The sequence below is a fragment of the Ornithorhynchus anatinus genome, chromosome 9 (genome assembly GCF_004115215.2).
Source record: "Ornithorhynchus anatinus isolate Pmale09 chromosome 9, mOrnAna1.pri.v4, whole genome shotgun sequence".
NCBI lineage: Eukaryota > Metazoa > Chordata > Mammalia > Monotremata > Ornithorhynchidae > Ornithorhynchus > Ornithorhynchus anatinus.
The window spans coordinates 16015612-16036026 of record NC_041736.1 but is presented as its reverse complement, the minus strand read 5'-3'; the positions used below and the strand labels follow the sequence as shown (position 1 = coordinate 16036026).

General features: G+C 38.4%; 1 protein-coding gene across 4 annotated transcripts in view; it reads right to left on the bottom strand.

Moving 5' to 3' along the window:
• Positions 1–20415, bottom strand: part of UBR3 (ubiquitin protein ligase E3 component n-recognin 3) — a 122548-nt gene that overhangs the window by 36356 nt on the left and 65777 nt on the right. For 3 of the 4 annotated variants that reach the window (XM_029071480.2, XM_029071481.2, XM_029071483.2), the window contains 5 exons: positions 10979–11128; positions 10068–10201; positions 7008–7118; positions 1147–1359; positions 339–475 (listed from right to left, as the gene is read on the bottom strand). In XM_029071480.2, coding sequence (XP_028927313.1) covers positions 339–475; positions 1147–1359; positions 7008–7118; positions 10068–10201; positions 10979–11128 — 745 coding nt within the window. The remainder of the gene's footprint in view (positions 1–338; positions 476–1146; positions 1360–7007; positions 7119–10067; positions 10202–10978; positions 11129–20415) is intronic. The other variant, XM_029071482.2, reaches the window with a different exon arrangement.

The following is a 20415-nucleotide window of genomic DNA, read 5'->3' as shown; positions in this document are numbered from 1 at the left end:
CTATGAGGAAGAGAGGGAACAAGAGGTTCAAGATGGGTTTATCAATATTCTTATAAAATAACAAATAAAAACAAATGAGATTACTAAAGGATGGAACTATGGTGAACAATGGCGACCTCAGGATTGACAGAGTAAGGAAAGAAAAGAAGCTCTAGTCAAAGGATCCCAAAGATCATGACTGTGGACTGAAAGAGGCTCAGTAAAAGGAAAGTCCTAACTCTCAAATGCTGTGACCTAAGAAATCCTCCACAGAATCCACCCACAGATCACTGGGAGATGACCAGATAAGAATGGCAACTATCAAGAAAACTCAAAAGGACTTAACAAAAGGCACCCACCTGGCTACGGAATACATGAAGAGGAAATCATTTTCTGGCAAGCCAGGAGTCTTACTGTAGTCCGTGTACTTCTTCTGTGTTGTATTTTTGATATCCTTCATTACAGATTCCATTTCTTTACTTAGGTTGGTTTCTGACTATGAAAAAAATCACAAAAAAGCTCATTATGCATTGGATTACATTTTTTCCATATAATTACAATCTTAACATTGTCATTATGCCTAAATTTCATTTCAACTGTGATGCAACTTTGCTCTCTAGTTCAAATATAATTCTACAATGGCATGTACATAAATAATTTTTTGTCACCCATATTTTAATACTTTCAAGTTCCATAATTTTATCATATATATACTAAGTTTAAAATACTTTGGACACGATCCCTTCTCTAAGCAACTGAATGGATGACTTTCACATTTCAATTTTAGCTGTTTTAATAATACACTAGTGCTCAAATCAAAGAAGAAATATGCTTATGCAGCCATTTTAAAAGAATATTTCTGATCCTTCTTAAACTTATTTTAAAATAAAAGTGAATTGTGGCATATTAACAAAGAAGCTATATGGGGGCATATAGCTAAACACGTGGGCTTAACAGAAATTGAAACTAGACTGACAACAATCATGGCACTTGAAAATAATTCATTATTCTCATTTTTGCTTTTCTAAAAAAACCCACAAAAAACAACAGAAATCAGAACCCTAAATGACTTCCATTTAATCCATAAAATCTAAATACAGCATAGAAAAAAAATAAAAAAGGAAGCAGAAAAATAGAGGCCAATTAACAAGGATCTTTCTGCCTTACACTGATGCTTACTGGGAAAATTCCCAGCTGTTCTTGAAGCTCTTCCACCTCTTTTATGAGCTCTTCCATGCTCTTGTTACTATAACACTGCCAAGGGCTATTTTCCACATTGTTTCCAGGATAACAAGGAAGAACGCTGTTAGCAAATTGTCTACAGAGAGGACACGTGAATTCGTCTTTGTCCACTGAGAAACCCTGAAGGACCTGGTCATTCTAAAAAAGGAACACAAACACAAATGCTTCAATACATATACCTTTTTTTAAATTAAAGGTATGGATTACATTTTCAGGGATAGTCATCGAGTATATACTAAAATGTTAAAAGTACATTTTACAAATATGGCTATTTCCTACTACAGTTGGATCCTAGGTGATGACCATGACTATCCCACAATACGTTACTTAAGGATACATCCTGCACTATTTGCTCACTATCCCAGCATCCATTAAGTCCTGCCTCTGACGTTAAACCTAATCACTGAAGGTAGGTCAAATCCCTCCAAACTCTCTCTTTCCCTCATTTCTCTCCTTTCCCGATTTCCCCTGCATCCTAAATTTGGGTCCTCCTCCCCCACTTCTCCATCGCACTCCAGTGCTATTTTCTCTTATTAAAAATTAATCCTAGTGATGTAGGGGCAGTCCCGCCACCTGGTTATTCAGCCTCACCCTGTCATCCTTCCCCCTCACTCTTTCTCACTTATAGGCCCGCCTCTCTACTCAACCCTAGCCACGACAATGGGGACAGGAATGAATGAGGCAAGAAAGGGACAACAGTTATCGCTATGATCATGGCTGCCAGCCCCATCATACCACCTCTCTTTTTCTGGCTTGTTCCTGACAGCTGGGACTGAGGCAGGAGACAAAACTAGAAGCTAGGAAGGAGACGGAAAAGTGAAAGTGATAGTATTTATGGCAGCAACAGCAGCTCAGCTCACAGCAACAATTGCTGCTATGACTGATGTTCACAGAGATCTGTAAAAAAATACTGAATTTGGGAGGGAGGGGTATGTGGAAGACTGTGAAGGATAGGAAAACATTTGGGTGTTGGGTGGGACAAGAATGCCATTAGAAAGAGGGATAGAGAAAGGGCAAGGGGATAAGGGGGCAGGAAGGGAAATACAATATAATTTTTAAGTGCCTTTGGGGCTTGGCCACATTGGGACTGATTCTAGTAAATCTAATTGATGCTAAGCTTCTGAGAAAATGTACCCACGATACATCCATTCACTATACAGCCACATTTTCGAGGAGTTTAACCTGTTTTTATCATGAATGTTGCCTATAGAAAGTAATAGATATATTTTATGAATTCTGATCTCCAGCTCTCTGGAAGCTAGGTGAGTACACCTCACTCCCATTGGTGCTCTTTAACTATGTGGGTCTGCACGTAAATAGCCCAAAAAGATAATTAAAATTTCCCCCAAATCTGTTTTGGAAGATGAAATATCTATTTTTACTGACTACAAGGAACTTATTAACTAGATACCTGATCAATCCTCACTGCTCTTAGGCTTAGCATATGCAGTCTCTGTAGCTTTCTATGGAACTGATCCGAAATGAACTATCAGACATCCTGAAGTTCAAGATGGGAGAAGGGCGAGCAGTAAAATATGTAGCAATCTATATAAGGTTTTTTTTCTTGCCCTTGTGTTTTCATTGCATTACTGGCCCTAATTCTCCATATATGTGCGGAAATCTCATATGAGGGCTTTAACGGAAGAACGTATCTCCTTAATATTCCCCCTTCTAAATACATCTACCGTAGCTCTATTTTCACAAACAGCACATGCACCTATGACTCCCCTAAACATGGCACAAGAAGTGTGGTCAATGTCAAGCCTCTACATTCTCCAAGACACATTTCCAGCTGTTTCTCCAATGTCCATGGCTTTACTTACATCAACAAGATGCATTTCCAAGAGAACTTCTGCTACTGGCCTGTGCCCTGCAGCCAAAAGCACAGTTCCCAGGATTGAAGTCATCTAGAGGCAAGGCATCTAGATGAAGCCAAGAATCTGGGAGACTGTGCAGGAAGCCCTTTTCTCCACTCCAGGGACATGCAAGTTTGGGTAAATATGGCCATCTTTAATTGAGATTCAGCTTTTCACAGCCCAAAGCCACTCCCTAGTTGTAAGCTGGGCACCTTTGGGTAGCCTTTAGACTCCTGGAACAAAGCAAGCCGCTACTTTTAGTGGACTAAACAGTACTCAAAGTTTTAAAATTAAATTCAAATTTTATTATTTATATTGATATCTGTTTCTCCCTCTAGACTCTAAGCTCGCTGTGATAAGGGAACTTGTCTACCAATTGTTATATTGTACTCTCCCAAATGTTAAGTACAGTGCTCTGCATAGAGTAAGCGCTTGATAAATGATTGAAATAAGAGTGATTAAAATAAATTAAAAATAAAATTTTTCTGTCTCAGCTGGAGCCCAACATTAAATTACCCAACTTAAAAATTTCCTCTTTTCCCTTTGGAAAATATAGATTTTTTTTTCTATAGAGCTAAGGCAAATACATGTGATGGGAAGAAGGGGAATTGCACAACTCTAAGTCTTTCATGGAGTTCTATGGAACTGAATTGGGGAGCTTAATTCAACATGCAAAGAGCTAAGAAAAAACCTGGGGCAAATGTGTGACATATAGGAAGGTGTGTCCCCCAAGGGTGCAGCAACTGGAGCCCTGGGACTCTTTAGCAATTGACCGCCCCACCTCTACTCAATCTTATGACCAATGAGCAAAGATGAGGTGGGAAGAAGCTAGTCAAGGATCGTACAACAAACCTCCAAAGTTGTTCCTGAAACTTGATCCTCTACCACAGAACATCATCATTTGTGAAGTCAAATTACCAACTGTTGCCTGGACAAGTTTGGCAATGGTGCTGCTTGTTTAATTGCTCTTACTCAGCAAACCAAAAGAGAACTAAATAGTCTTTTTGTAATATCTTCCAAATTTACGCTATTTTTGTGGTGCTATGTAAATAGTTTTTATATCACTAGAGCTGTGAAAGAGTTTCTCTGTACTAATACTAAACCTCTTACGATTACGTTTAAATGTAATATGAAATGACATATACACACAATCTCTATTATAATTAGGGATTAAATGGAAATTAAAGAGAGCCTTCCTTAGCTTAGAAACAAATTCTAATAAAAGAAAAGCCTATTTCAAACCTTCCACATTATCAATTCTTAAGATATAATTCTCTGAAATTTATTGCAAATCTTAACTAAAAAGTTTTCCCATATTTCTAAATTTTCAGCGTTTCCTTTATCTTCATTACAATGTCCGTTTAATTTAAAACTGATTTACATAATGTAATCTAGATTGCTTAAACCAGCAAATATGCTAAAACAGAAATATTTTCATTTTAACCATGGCTAGCTGCAAGACTTTAAGCAAGTCGAAACTTTCCCATATCTTTTTATATCTATCTAATCAGAATTAAAATACTCTACTGGGACACTTTGGTAATTAGTTTTATATATAAGCACTATAATGGGCTAAATACTACTACTCAAGAGAAAGGAGGGAGAACAGGAGACAAGTAGAGAGAGAAAGCAGCAGAAAAGCAGAAATGAGGAAAAGAGAGTAGATACAATGGACACAAATGGAGATCCCAATAACCATGACCCAAAGCAGACTGGGAAAAATGGGGGAAGGGAAAATCATATTCATTCATTCAATCGTATTTATTGAATGCTTACTGTGTGCAGAGCACTGTACTAAGCGCTTGGAATGTACTATTCGGCAACAGATAAAGACAATCCCTGCCCAACGACGGGCTCATATAGCCGGAAGGAACAAGGGAAGAGGCGGGAAAAGGGAATGGGGGGTGGGGAGCATCAAGAAAATAGAAGAGGTCTGGGAATAAGGGAAGACAGAGAGAGTCTTTCCTCTCTTCTGCTGCCGCCTGAGTCCAGCATTTCTGCTATGAACAAAGGACCAGCCAACCTCCAGCTCCGCTGCCACCTAAGCAAGGTGGCCATGTACAGCAGGGTGTGGCAGTGCTGAGCAGGGGAGAAGGGGGGCAGGTGGTGAGTACTTCTGGATGCCTGCTTAGGTGCACCAAAACTTCCCCTTCTGGGTCCATGATGAAGTTTCCAATATTACTGGATGATGTATTTCCAATCACAGTGGAAACTGCCCAAAACAAGACACCAATTCAGCTGTGGAGGCAACAGTGGCAATTTCTATTGACTCTGCCAAAAAAGACTCTCGATCCTTCTCTTCTTTAGCAGATGCAAATGCTGCCTCTGCTACTGATATCACAAATGGGACTCTGTCCTGTCAAGCTTGCCTAACTTGGGACCTACGTTCCTCCTTAGGCCCCCAAACCCATGATATTCAATCATCCTGCTCATTTCAAGACATTCCAGTTACCTTATTCTCTAAACAAATTCCAAATAATTTATAATACAGCAAAAGCATGTACACCAAAAAATTCTTCCACGGTTCCCAAAGAGTACAGCACTCAAATTTTAAAAATTTGCACTACAATTTTAATTTTAATTGATTTTATTAATCAATTGGATTTTGATTACTGGTCATTCAACTGGCAGGAGGGCACTGCACTAACCAAAAAAAAAAAATCTGTACCATGGCACAAACCCATCCAAGCCTTAGGAGAGGAAGGCTCAAATTCATCTCGACACTTTCCTGGGCCAAGCTTGCCCAACTTTACTTCCAGGGAAATGGGGCAATGAGTTACTCCATAGAGAAGCAGTGTGACTTAGTGGAAAGAGCACGGGCTTGGGGGTCAGAGGTCGTGGGTTCTAATCCCAGCTCTGCCACTCGTCTTCTGTGTGACCTTGGGCAAGTCACTTAATTTCTCTGTGCCTCAGTTACCTCATCTGGAAAAATGGGGATTAAAAAATGTGAGCCCCACGAGGGACAATCAGATTACCCTGGATCTACCCCAGCGCTTAGAACAGTGGCCTGCACATAGTAAGCGCTTAACAAATACCATAATTATTACTCGGAGTTACAGTTCTAGTGTTGGACAGGGATTTCTGGACTTGCACAATTTACTACGCACATGGCACGGTGTCAGAGACGTGAAGGGCCACACTGCTTGAGTTCTGAAGCTCTAGGAAGCAGAAACCACATTTTTTGCAAACTATAAACCAAAAAAACTATAAACTATTAACCCCCCCAAAAAAAATTTCAGATGGTGCAAATGATATATATATAGAGGGATATAAATATATAGATATATGGAGAGAGAGAGAGAGAAAGAAAGATAATTGCCCAACTTCTCAGCATAATTTCTGTAACACTGAAATAGGGGTGGATACAACTTGGGCCATAGAAGAATTACATCTCACAATAAGGGGAGTAGGAGAACAAAGGGAAGGAAAAAGGAGGCAAGGAGGGAAACTGAAAAGGAAGGAAAGGAAGAGGAAGGTAAATGGGCACTCGAGACTTGATCTTTTATCTCTCATTACTCTCCCAAGTGCTGCGCACAATAAACACTCAATGAGTTACTCTCCCACTCAACCCCCACCACTTCTCCTCTTCCTTCCCACACCTTCTCCATTTCAAAGAAGAAACTCCCCATCTCCTCCCACACACTTCTACCTGGACAAGATGGCTAGCACAGATTTTCCTGATAGTAATTTTCCTGCTTAGTAGTCACCGAACTGGGTTACCAAATGATGCTTCTTCTCCAGAGATTCTTTTTAAAATAAACTAGATTCTCACATTTGGGATTAAGTTTAGACCCATGTGAAGGCAGAAAGATGGTCTAATTAACTCTCAAATTCCATTTTGGCATATAAAAGTTAGCATAAATCTTGTATTACCTTGTCTTTTGATTAAAAAAACACTGGAATTATTTTTTCAATTGTCTATTTACTTACCCATAATGATTCCATGTAAGATTTATGGCAGTCTATGTGTAACGTATGACCACAGGTTTGTACATAAACACCTCCTTCCCAGCCAACTGACACTGCCTGGAGACAGGAACTCTTAGAAATCAAGCAAAATACATTAAATTTAAAATGTACACTATTAAAAATACTTCTTTAATAATTAAGTCTACAATTTGAACTAAATTGATGGTAGCTTATCCGAATTCCTGAAGAGATTTTATGGGAAGGTTCTTTAAAAATGAGTTTTATTCCTTCTATACATCTTACTGAATATGTGGATTTAAAAAAAAACACATGATACAAATGGTTTATTTTGGGATAGGGAAAAAAGCATACTTTCATCAGGAAAACGTATACAACCAGAGAAACATGGCATGAGGAAGATGGATACTATTACCTTTGTACCATATATATTTAGATATACATATACATGAGCATACCCTCCCTTCTCTTGCCATTGTCGTGTCCCCTTACTCCTTGTCCCCAGCCAACATACACACAAACACTTTCTTCCTTGCTTCTGAGAAAACTCTAGACATGCCATTCAAACATGGGCTCTCTCTCTGTCTTCCTCCACACTCACTCACTTCTTGCTGCTTTGGAGCTGGCGCCTGCTCCCATGGAAGCCATTTTCTATGTCTGATTTCCACATAACTACTCAAACTATTAAGCTATAATACCTCAGTCCGCATTATCACAAATTCTGAAACTAGATCTGAATGTGGGCAGTTTAATTGTAATAAAAAGGTTTAAATATATTACACTGCGAGTTTAGTATTTTATTTTCGTAATATGAAATAGCACATTATTACATACTTTATCTTTAAAACTGAAATAGTCACTCCTGCCCAAACGTGACTTTTCGGGACATAATTTAGACAGAACAGGATGAAAGAATATCGGAACACGGAGGCCATGAATTGGACATAACCTGTTACAGCTTTTCATAGGAATGTCTTTACGCAGAATTACATTTCTATAGCAGAAACACTGCCGTCCATTTGGAATATTATACACACAGTACACTAACTATAAGCATTTAATTCAATTTCCACATATTTATTGGAAACATGGTCTTTTAATCTGTTACAAATTACTTTCCTAAAATGCTAATGAACTGATAGTGTTTCTAAAACAGTGCAAAGCACAGTCTGCAAACAAGCATGAGAGGAAGAAGACTCGAGGCTACTCCATGTACTGTTTCAATTATTTTTAAACCATCTTCCTACCAGTCCTTTGTTTACCACCGAGGCAATAGTTGACCATGTAATTCTTTCTTAATGTAGGGGTTTGAAAGGATGCAACTATCATTTTGCAACAAGAATGACTATTACACGAGGTTGAGCTCTGAAATGAAGTACAACCTTGTGTATATTTCAGGGCAAGCAATAAAAATTAGTACATTTAGAAAATGCAATTAATTTTTAATCTATGTTAATTCCTTAAATATTTATACTTTCCAATTCAAATGCACAGCTCAAAACAATATGCATATTTGGCTGAAATAAAGGCTCAGAGGCATCGTAGATGAATGAAGATGGTTCTGTCTTAAGCAAATCTTGGCTTAATTGCTGCTCAAGGTGAAAAGTGAAACTGAGTTTGGTGGGCTCATTTTAACGTTTCACTGCCTGTTATCCAAAAAACACTGAGCAATCAAGAAAGCAGTGAGCTTTAAAGCATATAGTTCCAGGGTTGTAGCAGGTAATCTGGAGGCACCAGCACAGGAGAGTTATGAGGATAGCGTGGCACTATACCTTAATTTTCTGCAACAATATTTCTGGTGCTAAATATTTAATTGAATGCTTCATGTTTATATACATCACAGTCAGTCAAAATTATTAAATTATTTTAGTACTCTACACTCATCTTGCAAACCAGTACCTGTTTCTCAGCCCAAGCTGGGTTTAACTAAAATCATGCATATGTAGCATTACTGCATAGCCTGTGTTTTCACTTGCATGAGTAGATTCTTTTGTAACTGAAAAAGGGCATTAATTTTTTAGAATTCAAGCTGAGTACCATTCAACACTGCTTTATTTGGGAGGGAAATCTCAATTCCATGAGCAAATATACTGTCAACCAAATACATTCAAAAGGTGCTAAAAAAATTATGCCAGCTCAGATCTCTTTTTAAAAATACAAAATAAATTAATGGACAGTTAAAAAAGAACTAACGGATTTAAGCTGACTTTCCTTGAAGATTTAAAGCTGTGCACCAGTACAAATCAAATACAGTATTCATAGCAGGTTAGCAGATTTCTACTGCTCACAAATCAGAAAACCTATAGGTGGCTGTCTTGTCTATTTCTGTTTCAGAATTGCTTGGAACATGAGCAGATTTGGTAATGAGCTCATTTTATAAAGTGCGCTACCACCACAGAAAATACACACATTCTTTTCCTGCTGCTTCTTCCTCACAATATTTCTTGGATCTGCTGTTTTCTTTCTATTCAAACAGCCACTGCCTTGGATCAAACTCTTCATCTCTTGGTTCGATTACTCTATCAGTCTTTTGGCTGGCCTCCCTGCCTCCGATCTCTTCCATTTTCAGACCACATTACATTCTGCTGCTCAGATTACCTTCCTAAAATGCCATTCTGCTCATCTCTCTCAATTTCTCAAAACACTGCACTGGCTACCTATTTGCCTCTTCCACAGCAAGCACAAACTCTTGACTACTGGACCCAATTTGCTACCCTCTCTTCTTTCTTATCTTTACCCACTACTCCCAGCCCACATCCTTTCAAACTTCTGGATCAAACTTTTCCATCCTCTCTCTCCTTGCCCTGCCTGAGATTCCCTTCCCCTTCAAATCTGTCAGATCTTCAAAGCCCTCCAGAAATCTCACCTCTCCCACCAGGCAAGCCCCAGTTAATTTTCTACTCCTAGATCATAAGCTCCCAATTAGGACCTTAGGATCTGTGAATCAGGAATGTCCTTTGCAGCTGAAGAACAATGATTATAAAATCATAACAGAATTTTCCCAATATTGCTATTGTTTCTATATTGGAAATATCAGGAAAAATAGAGCAAATGAGTACTTACATCTTTAAAGTGACTCTGTAGTAATGAAAGTCTTACATCATGAACCGCTGCACACGTATCCCAAGGATATATCTGTTCCTCTTCAGTGGTTGGCAATTTCTTTGGCTCAGTGTTGTTACGGCATTGCCCCAAGACTATAAACAGAAAACAGGTGTACAAAAGTATAACAACAAACTCACTGCCAGCTTCCAGAAACCGGAATGCTTCACTGTTCACTTTAGATGACATTTCAATACTGTGTTCTGGCTAGTAATAACTGCTCATCCATGGCTACACAAAAATTAATCATTTTGAAGGAAAAAAGCTCATCCTATAATTCCTCTAGATTGACAGCTAACATCAGAAAACGTAATTTGTTGCCAATAATTTTCATTTTAGAAACAAAATTTAAGGTCTATATTTTAATAAGCAAAATAATATTCTCTTGTGATATATCTTTGCATATTACATATACATTCATATATTTTGGTACCTATGTTAATCATATAGACACATACTCTCACTCTCTCTCTAAACAGGGAAATAAGAAAATAGTGAAGATACAAATGCTGAGTATACCGATGCCAAAATTACACAAACCTTTGCAATCGCTAGTCTTTACAAATTCTACAAGCCTTTTTATTTTCAAAGACTCCCATCAGAGGGATAAACCCTGAGCAAGAGACAAACCTTAATGAACCAGGTTCAGAAGTCAACAATTTTGGAACACCAAAATTGTAAACACATTTCATTTGACTAAAAAATTGATTTACCATGAAGAATCAACAAGCAAACAGAATCCTCTGTACTCCTAAATACTTGAATATCTATAAAATCTCCCAGACAAGATTTTATAAGAACCCTAACAAGAGCTTAATGTACTTTGATAGAGACAAGTTGTTGAATTACAAATTCCAATGCCTTCATCTTACCTGAAGATGCTTGTAACAAAACAACTAAACCTGTTGGGCGATCTTCAGAAGACGGGCCACTCTGTCCACAAATAACACAGTCATATACTGCCTCGGACACTTGTTGTTCTGATGCGGCTATCTCCATAGCAATATCAGTTTCTGGGGAGTCTGAAGTGACAGATAAAGTTACTATTAACAAAAGAGAAAAAAATTTCCTTGACTAAAAACAGATGGAGATGGTCCATCTATTTTAGTACAAAGAAAATGCACTTTCAAGCCAATGCAAATAAATCTCAACTATTCTTTCTTAGGAAAAAGTTTTAAAATGTGAACTTCTCACTCTAGGCTTCAAGGCTCTCCATCACCTTGCCCCCTCCTACCTCTCCTCCCTTATCTCTTTCCACTGCCCACCCCACATGCTCCGCTCCTCTGCCGCCCACCTCCTCACCGTCCCCCGTTCTCGCTTATCCCGCCGTCGACCCCTGGGCCACATCCTCCCGTGGTCCAGGAACGCCTCCCTCCTCACCTTCGCCAAACTAATTCTCTTCCCCTCTTCAAAACTCTACTTAAAGCTCACCTCCTCCAAGAGGCCTTCCCGGACTGAGCTCCCCTTTTCTCTCTGCTCCCTCTACCCCCCGCCACCTCTTCGCCTCTCCGCAGCTAAACCCTCTTCTCCCCCCTTTCCCTCTGCTCCTCCCCGTCTCCCTTCCCATCCCCTCAGCTCAATTGTATATATATTCATCACCCTATTTTGTTAATGAGATATACATCACCTTGATTCTATTTATTGCTATTGTTCTTGTCTGTCTCCCCCTGTTAGACTGTAAGCCCGTCAAAGGGCAGGGGCTGTCTCTGTTACCAATTTGTACATTCCAAGCGCTTAGTACAGTGCTTTGCACATAGTAAGCACTCAATAAATACTGAATGAATGAATGAATATTCTAGTATCATGCAAGACAAACTAAGCAGAAGAGAAATAAAAAGGGATTAACACTTGGGGACACCAGAGTGGCTTAGAAGTAAGAACACAGGATTGGGAGTTGCGAGATTCTGATTCTAGTCCCAAATTTGCTATTTGTTGTGTGGTCTTGGGTATGTCCTTAAACTTTCCTGAGCTCAGTTTCTTATCTATAAAAGGAGATAAAATACCTGTATCTTCTTCCATTTAAACTGAGAACCTCTTGTGGGGCACTAGATATTTTAAAGAATGATTACTGAAGCCATTTATCAGTGCTTAGCACATACATGCTAAGGCTTCCAGGTCCTTCAAACCATTTATACAGCTTTAGCTAAGATTTGTACATAACTTTGGGCCAAACCAAAAGACAATTCAAATTAAAGTAGAAAATTACACTGATCAGATTAATATCTTTGCAATATTCAAATATTTTAAAAAAATAAATGAGATGATAAAAGAATATACTGGCTTGCAAAGCCGATCAAATGAAATAATGACTTTGCTTTAATTTATGTGAATGAAAGGAACCTAAGAGTGAGATCAGAATTTTGAGGGTTAATGTTTCTCTGTTAGATCACCAGTAGATATGGAATTACGGTTTTACTGCACTGTTTAGTGGTGAAAAACTTGCTTGGTACCTTCTAATCCATTTTTTTCTGACTCCTTTACAAACTGAAAAAGCTACTTAGGAATTCATGCTGATGCAAACAGTGACCTCTACTAGTACAAAGGAACCAATTAGAGATGTTGATTTGGATGTGACAGTGACCCTTGCCTACTATAAATTGAAGTTTCTTCTTAAAGAGAGCATATCTAAATGTCTTAATGGACAGTGACCCAAGAAAGTTCAAGAAGAGGACAAATGAATGGAAGTGTTTAACCTAATCATGATGATTAGGCTGATATGAAAATAATGGAATCTTTTTCAACACTTAACAGAACTTTTCTCTTTTAAATATTGTTTCAGCTTTGTCATAATCCCATTTGGGTTCACAAACAACATTCATCTGTAAATTCTCAACACGATGTTATGTGATAACGCATGTTTTTTAGCAAACTGTTCTTTTCAAAAATCAATTATCTAAATAAAGGATTATAGAAGTGATAAGGGTGCTCCCATTTACCAGACTAGTAAGTGATGAAAAATTAAAAATTTACAACTTGTATTTTAATAAGTGTGCATTTCCATAGTCATTAACCTTCAACATTTACATTCCTGAAATCTGCAGTTCCACTTCAGTTATTTCTATGTATTTATACAAAACTCTTCCATATTAATTTCTGGAAACAAACTATAAAATTATATTTACTTCAGGCAGATCCCAAAATTATGAAAATAAATCTTATAATTATAAATTGATCTTTTCACTTATTCACAATTGCACCTCTATGCCTACAGGCTAATTTGGTGGATTTACTTTGAAGAAAAATCACTTTAATTACAAAGTTATTAGCATCTTCTCACACATATTCTTCAACCTATGTTATTTCATTTGGATGGATCTATATTTATAAATCATGTAAAAATATCTTTATTTCCAATATAACTCTTCTTGGTTTGATCTAAAGGAATTTCAAGACCTGAAACAACTGAGAAAAAATGCCAAAATAGGCAGAAGAGATTGGTGGAGAAAGATTTCATTGATTTTAGATGATGTGTGTGATTTCTAAGGTCTAGATCACCTCTATTTTTAACAGATTATTTATTTTGCTCCCATTTCTGAATATATGGAGAAATAAAATGATGTGCTATTAACGAATCAACAACAGTTCCTGAATGCCCACTATTCATTCAATCGTATTTATTGAGTGCCTACTGTGTGCAAAGCACTGTACTAAGCGCTTGGAGGACTACAGTATAACCTACATATTCCTGCCCACAATGAGCTCACAGTCTACTGTGTGCAAAGCACTGCATTAAACAGTTAACACAGCACAATACCATTAGAATAAAAAAGCTTTGATCTCCAAGACTTTATAGTCTAGCAGGAAAACAGACACTAAAATAAATTACAGATAGGAGAAAGCAGTAAACTATATAAAATATGTACATATGTGTTACAGTTGTGAGTACTTAGTGCTTAGATAGGGCAGTTGGGAGATATGATTTGGGAAGATGAGGATTTAATCCTGGAGAAGATGTGATTTCAAAAAAGCTTTGAAGATGGGGAGCTCTGAGGTTAGCTGGATACTACGGGGGACAGAGCTCCAGGCAGTAGGAAGGGAATGAGCATGATGTCGGCCATGAGACAGATTAGAACAAGGCACAGTGAATAATGTTACTTGATCTTCAGAAAATAAAATACATTGTCCAAAGTCTTCGAGAGTCGGTAAATAAGGCTTCCTCCTATATTGATATCAACTGAATTACTCCTGAAAGAGATATTAGTTAAACATGAAGATGAACTTCTGTCTGTAATAATAATAAAACCGAAGAAAAACTATAAAGAGAGATTAAAGAGCCACTGCCCCCAAAAGACTTATTTTTTAAAATATACACAACTATCAATTCGGGGCAGGGCTGCCCTTCACCTACCTGGAGAAAGACTGTTTCCAGCTGTAGGATTCTATGAATCCACGGCTATAATCCTATAATGTAATAGTCTGAGAACTGCCATTACCCCATCAAGGAAAGGCTGTATCAGAATGTTCAGGGATTGTTAACACTGCCAGCCATTCTACTTCATCTTATAAAAATGGAAACCTATATCTAATTAAGAAGAGTCAAAGTGGCATCTCAACCAGTAACAAGGAATTAATCGAATTACCACAATGCCGAGACCATCAGGCAGCAAAATCACTAACCAACTACTCCTGGGTAGCAGTGGAGTCTGGTGGAAAGAGCATTGGAGTCTGAGGACGTGGGCTCCACCACTTGGATGCTATGTAATTTTGGGCAGGTCACAAATTCTCTGGCCCTCAGTATCTTCATCTGTAAAATAGGGATTAAGTCCTTCTCTCTCCTATTTAGCCTGGGAGTACCATGTGGGACAGGGACTGTGTCCACCCTGAATATCTTCATTTTCTACTCCAGCACTTAGTACAATGCTTGGCACAAAATAATCGTTTAGCATCTGCCATGATTTTTAAAAATATATTAAGATGTTAAAACGTCTATTAATTTCAAATTATAAATCTTTGAGGATGCAAAAGCTAGTGTGACCAATTAACAAAAAAAAGATTAAATTCTTCATAATTTAATAATTTCAAAAGGGAGGTTAGGTTAAAAAATATATACTGTTCAAAAAATAACTCCTGAAAACTTTTTTTGAAAATCTGTGCACTTTATTAACTAATGACTATTAAAATTATACAAACATTTATCCCCATCTAGTGGTAGGCAGATGAACACACACCAAAAAAAACCAACTATTCAATTGCCAACAATGAATTTAGCATTAGGGGATTTCATTTCACACATAAAAAAAATGTGTTTACATAACACATTCTTCTAAGTTAAGTAAATAGTGAAGACATCAATGATTTTTATGGCAGACTTGAGGAACTCATTTAACAGCATATGAAACATAAATCTGTACCAGTGTCTTCTGCTAAGACGAATGCACAGTGAAATTTCTTTTTTTCTAGCCCAGGCTGCATTCTCATAGGCTACACCATGGTCCTGGACAGCCAGCGCAACATGTACTTTTGGTCACCAAGACCAGCCAAATAATGCAGGTGGCATATCCCTGGTTCCCCCCTAAAAAAATCAAGTGGTATAGCCTGCGTATTGCAAGAAACTCCAACAAAATGTCCTATGCAAATAAATGGACTGGAATATTGGTTACTGGATTCCTGAAATCAATCAATGGTATTTATTGAGCGCTTACTGGGTACAGAACACTGTACTAAGTGCTCGGAAGAATACAATACAGCCCAGTTGGAAGACACACTCCCTGTCCACAAGGAGCTTACAGTCTAGAGGGTGAAAACACTATTAGGTTACACCTGGCCTTGGGCAAGTCACTTCACTTCTCTGTGACTCGGTTACCGCATCTGTAAAATGGGGATTACAAGTGTAAACCCCATATGGGTCAGGGTCTATGTCCAACCTGATTAACTTGTATCTACATCAGTGCTTAGAACAGTGCTTGTCACACTAAGTGCTCAACAAGTACCATAATAATTATTATATTTGAAGAATGACATCATAGGAAGGGAAATGGCTAAGGAAACCACTAGTAACTGCCACCTTCCTATCGTGACATTCAGGGTTCCTACCCTGTGCCTTCTGGGCTGTGGGGAATTTAAGCAGCAGCAGCAGCAGCGGGGGTGTGGAGTGTCCACAAATTTTAGAAGGTCTTAAGTCCCTTTCACCACCACACTTGCTGGATCCTAAACTTTCGTGTTGTTTTGTTTTTAAACTATTTCACCTTTCTTACTGTATATGTTGCCAAAACACGCCCCACCTTATTTAAAAAATATTAGACCTGGAGGCCCAGTGACCCTCTCTTTCACCTGCATATTTCTGTTTAGTGCTTCGAACAGCACTCTGCACACAGTAAATGTATAATAAACACTATTAGTTATACTACCAGCTGGTTGTATAAGAAGCCCTAAATGAGGAAAGGGGCAAATGAGCTGCCCTTAAAACTGCTTTATCCATCTTTCTTAACCTAGAGGACTAAGATGGTTTGCCAAAACATAGTGGCACAAAAGCCAATATTAACCAGATAAATATATACCACCATGTTATGAATAGGAGGAAGCTACATGACAATGAGCATGGCAAGTACCCAGAATGAAGGAAGGACTTGATTTAGCCCAAGACAGTATTGCATCACTGAGCAAAACAAAATTTCCGGATGTTGTATTATTCATAGAAAGGTGCTGGATTCACTTTCTTCTATAAAAGTTTCTCTTTTCAGAGCAAAGGCAATCAGGTACAGAATTCTCAACTCAGCACTTTTCTCAGGTCTTTCAAACTGACTTACCTGTAAAAGAGAGGTGCTATGCTACTTTAACAACGCATAAACTCATACATATCCTAAGGGATTCGGATGAGTTGGAAAAAACATTCCACAAGGAGAGGGACAGCTCAACTCAATGAAGTTTCTTTCTGACAGAAAGTAGAAGGAGCCCATTTGTCATTGGGCTTTAGACCAGTGAGGCCCAAATCACATCCTCTTCTTGAGTAGTTTCAACTATGCCACCGATGAACCATGTTTGACATTAAATAAGAGGACTAGAAAGTATTACGAAATTTGATTCTTGGAACAGATATAGTGCTGAAACAAGCAATGCCATCAACAATATTCACTGAAAACAATATTCACTGTTTTAGAGCCAAAGTTTTAAGATTTGATTGTTCAGCAGCAAGGTCACAGGCCTGACAAAAGGAAACAGCCCATACCAGAATGTTTCAGAATATTCTGGGAGGGGAGGCTTCCCCTTTGCCAAAAGGGGAAATATCCCACCCCCTTGGGAATGGAGTAGAGCTCTCCTGAGAGAAGAGGGCAAGTTAATGTAATAGTTGAAGGTGTTTTTGAGCTGTGCTGCATGCTGTTGCCATCCCTCTCTGAGATCCAGGCAGAGGAGACCATTTCTTTCTAACTAAGCTATTTTCTAGTAATTGATTTCTCTCTACCTAAACTTAACATGGAGTAAAAAGGAAGCTACAGTCATTTACTTCTCTGGCAATTTATTTCACTCTAGCTAATCTATAAATAGAGTAAAAAAGTACCAAGAGTGGCACAAGTTAATATCCTCCTTCCTGACAAAATTACTATTACGCTGATCCAGACACCAAGTATCTCACCTTGACTACTATATCAGCCTCCTCAATGACCTCCCTGTCTCCTGTCTCTCCCCATTCCAGTCCTAACTTCACTCTATTATTAAACCATTCATTTTCTATAAAACCATTCAGTTCATATCTCCCCACTCCTCAGAAACCTCCGATGGTTGTCCATCCAACTCCACATCACACAGAATCTCCTTATCATCGGCTTTAAATCACTCAGCCAGCTCCCTCCCTCCTACCTTATCTCCCTGATCTCTTACTACAGACCAACCCACTCACTTCACTCATCTAATGCCAATCTACTCACTGTGCTCAATCTCCCTGCCAACCCCTTGCTCATGTCCTCCCACTGGCCTCAAACTCCCTTCCCCTTCATATCCGACAGATCACCACTCTCCCTACCTTTAATGCCATCCCCAAAATCACACTTCCTCCAAGAGGCCCTCCCCAACTAAGCCCTCATCTTCCCTATTCACTAAAATAAAGATAATAATGATAATAGCACCATAAAAATGGTATTTGTTAAATACCAATTATGTCAAGCACTATACCCAGCACTGGGGAAAATACAAGATAATCAGGTCAGACCAAGTCCCTGTCCCACATGGGGCTGACATCTGCAAATCCCTACTTTACAAATAAGGAAATAGGCAAAGAGAAGTTAAATGACTTGTCCAAGCCACTGAGCAGGCAAGGGTAGGAGCTGGTACATAAGTTATCTGACTCCCTGTCCTCTCTTCTCACGCTGCTTCTGTACATATCCAATGAGGTCCAATCTAGTCTCTAAAAAAACAAATGCACATGAATGAGGGTGCAAGCAAGCAGGCATGAATGAGGGTATGTTGTGGCTACCTGCTTATGTGAGTGCAAATTGGAAAAGAAAAAGAAAAACCCCTTCTAATCAAGCAAAAACTATATACTTACCCCTGTACTTCATTTTAAAAAGGGGCAGGGAAAGAACATAAAGCTTTGATAGTTCAAATATGTAATAGGAAAAAGACCCATAATATCAATGAACAAATTTTTTTCTCTTCTCTGATGTCATGAAAATACAGAATATGCTAATAACCAAACCAGTGGAAGGCAGAGTTAGAGCTGGGAAAATTGAAAAATGAGGTAATACTTCAGGCTTTTGGCAGTAAGAGCTGGGCAGAATAATCAGTGCTATTGCTCGCCACCCATAACGCTTCGTGACTAAACTCCAGATTGACTTACTGTTGGCTGTGGCCCAGCCTGGAGAACAGAACCGGCACGGGCCTGTGATGTGGTCTGCTCTATTCCATTCCCGAAGCTGAGTGGCAGCTTGACAAGGCTATTCCCCCATGAAGACTCACACACACATGAAGGGCACCAGCAGCCCACAGGGCCTACCAGACCCCGTGTGCATTCCCCAGGCATTCACAGCATGACCAGTCCCAGGAGTGAGGTTGGGCCTCAGACCCTGGGCTCTACGAGGTTATGCCCAGATCTAGACAGAATCTGCTCAGGCCATACCAAATCCAAGGATTTGGCCAAGCAGTGCTCTTCAGAGAAAACCTAGAATCAGCACCCAAATGACACTTATGTTACACTAGGAAAAATGGTTATAATCAGTAACTTTAAAAACAGGGGACCTAAATGGGCTCCAAGGATTTTGTTTGGGGATCTATCGAATAAACAGAGTCTCTAGTTTTTTGTTTCTACTGCAATAAATTTAATGCTTCACCATGGTGGCATTCCATTCTATGCTGTAGTTCTATATTTTCAAACTGTAAGTATAAGTGCATAGCTTCCCAAGACCTAGGCTGTCTAAACACACTAAATACACTTTACAATTTCAAACTGTTTCTAGCCAAATGCTGTATATCAAGGCAGCCCCAGAGCATCAGAGCAACTATTAGCACATTAATGTCTTTTGCCCTGACCCAGCATGTGTATTCTCAGAAGGCAAGTAAAATCTAATTTATTTTTCTAACTGGATTCAGAAGATGAAAAGTGCTAAGAAACCTGTGTCACACTGCTTTAAAAATCTGCATATGTTCCTTGCCCTGTGGTATGTTTGCTTCAAGGTCTAAAGTACATCCTGCTGAGAGAAACATTTTATTACGGAGGAAAAAAAATCTAGTCAGCACAGGTACTACCTATTTGTTAAAATAAATTTTCTTATTTATTTAATGGAATATTTAAAGAACAACATTCTACCTGGAAGACACCACTTAAAATTAAAACATATATACACATATATATTAATATATATGCATGATTAATGATCATGCTACAACATCTGTTCAACAGTCCCAACTTCTTACTTAAAAAGTATTAATTACTCAAAATCGGCCAAACCTATGATAAGAAATGTTACAGTGGTTTTATCCAATAATCAAGAACTGGAATCCACTCAACAGCACTGATACACACCTGAATAGCTGTGATTGTTCAACATCCCCAACACATAATTCCTTAATTTTCAGGCCAAAATCACTAGACACAATATGACAATAAACTATTTTGTGCAAAAGTTTTGGATCTGAGTCCCACTATACAAAAAAACCTATATTAACATAAGGATTTGAAAGTACTGAAAAGAAGGTTCCCAGTTTTTCACAATTTATTGGTGAAATATGGAAATCATTGAAAAACAGATTTATTAAACTAAAATCATTTTAGTTAAAACTGAAACTAATTTATTAAACATAAAATCATTACGATTTAAAAAATATGGTATTCCTGAGGACTTCAGAAAAGAGCAATACTTTCTTTTCAAAGGTTGATTTG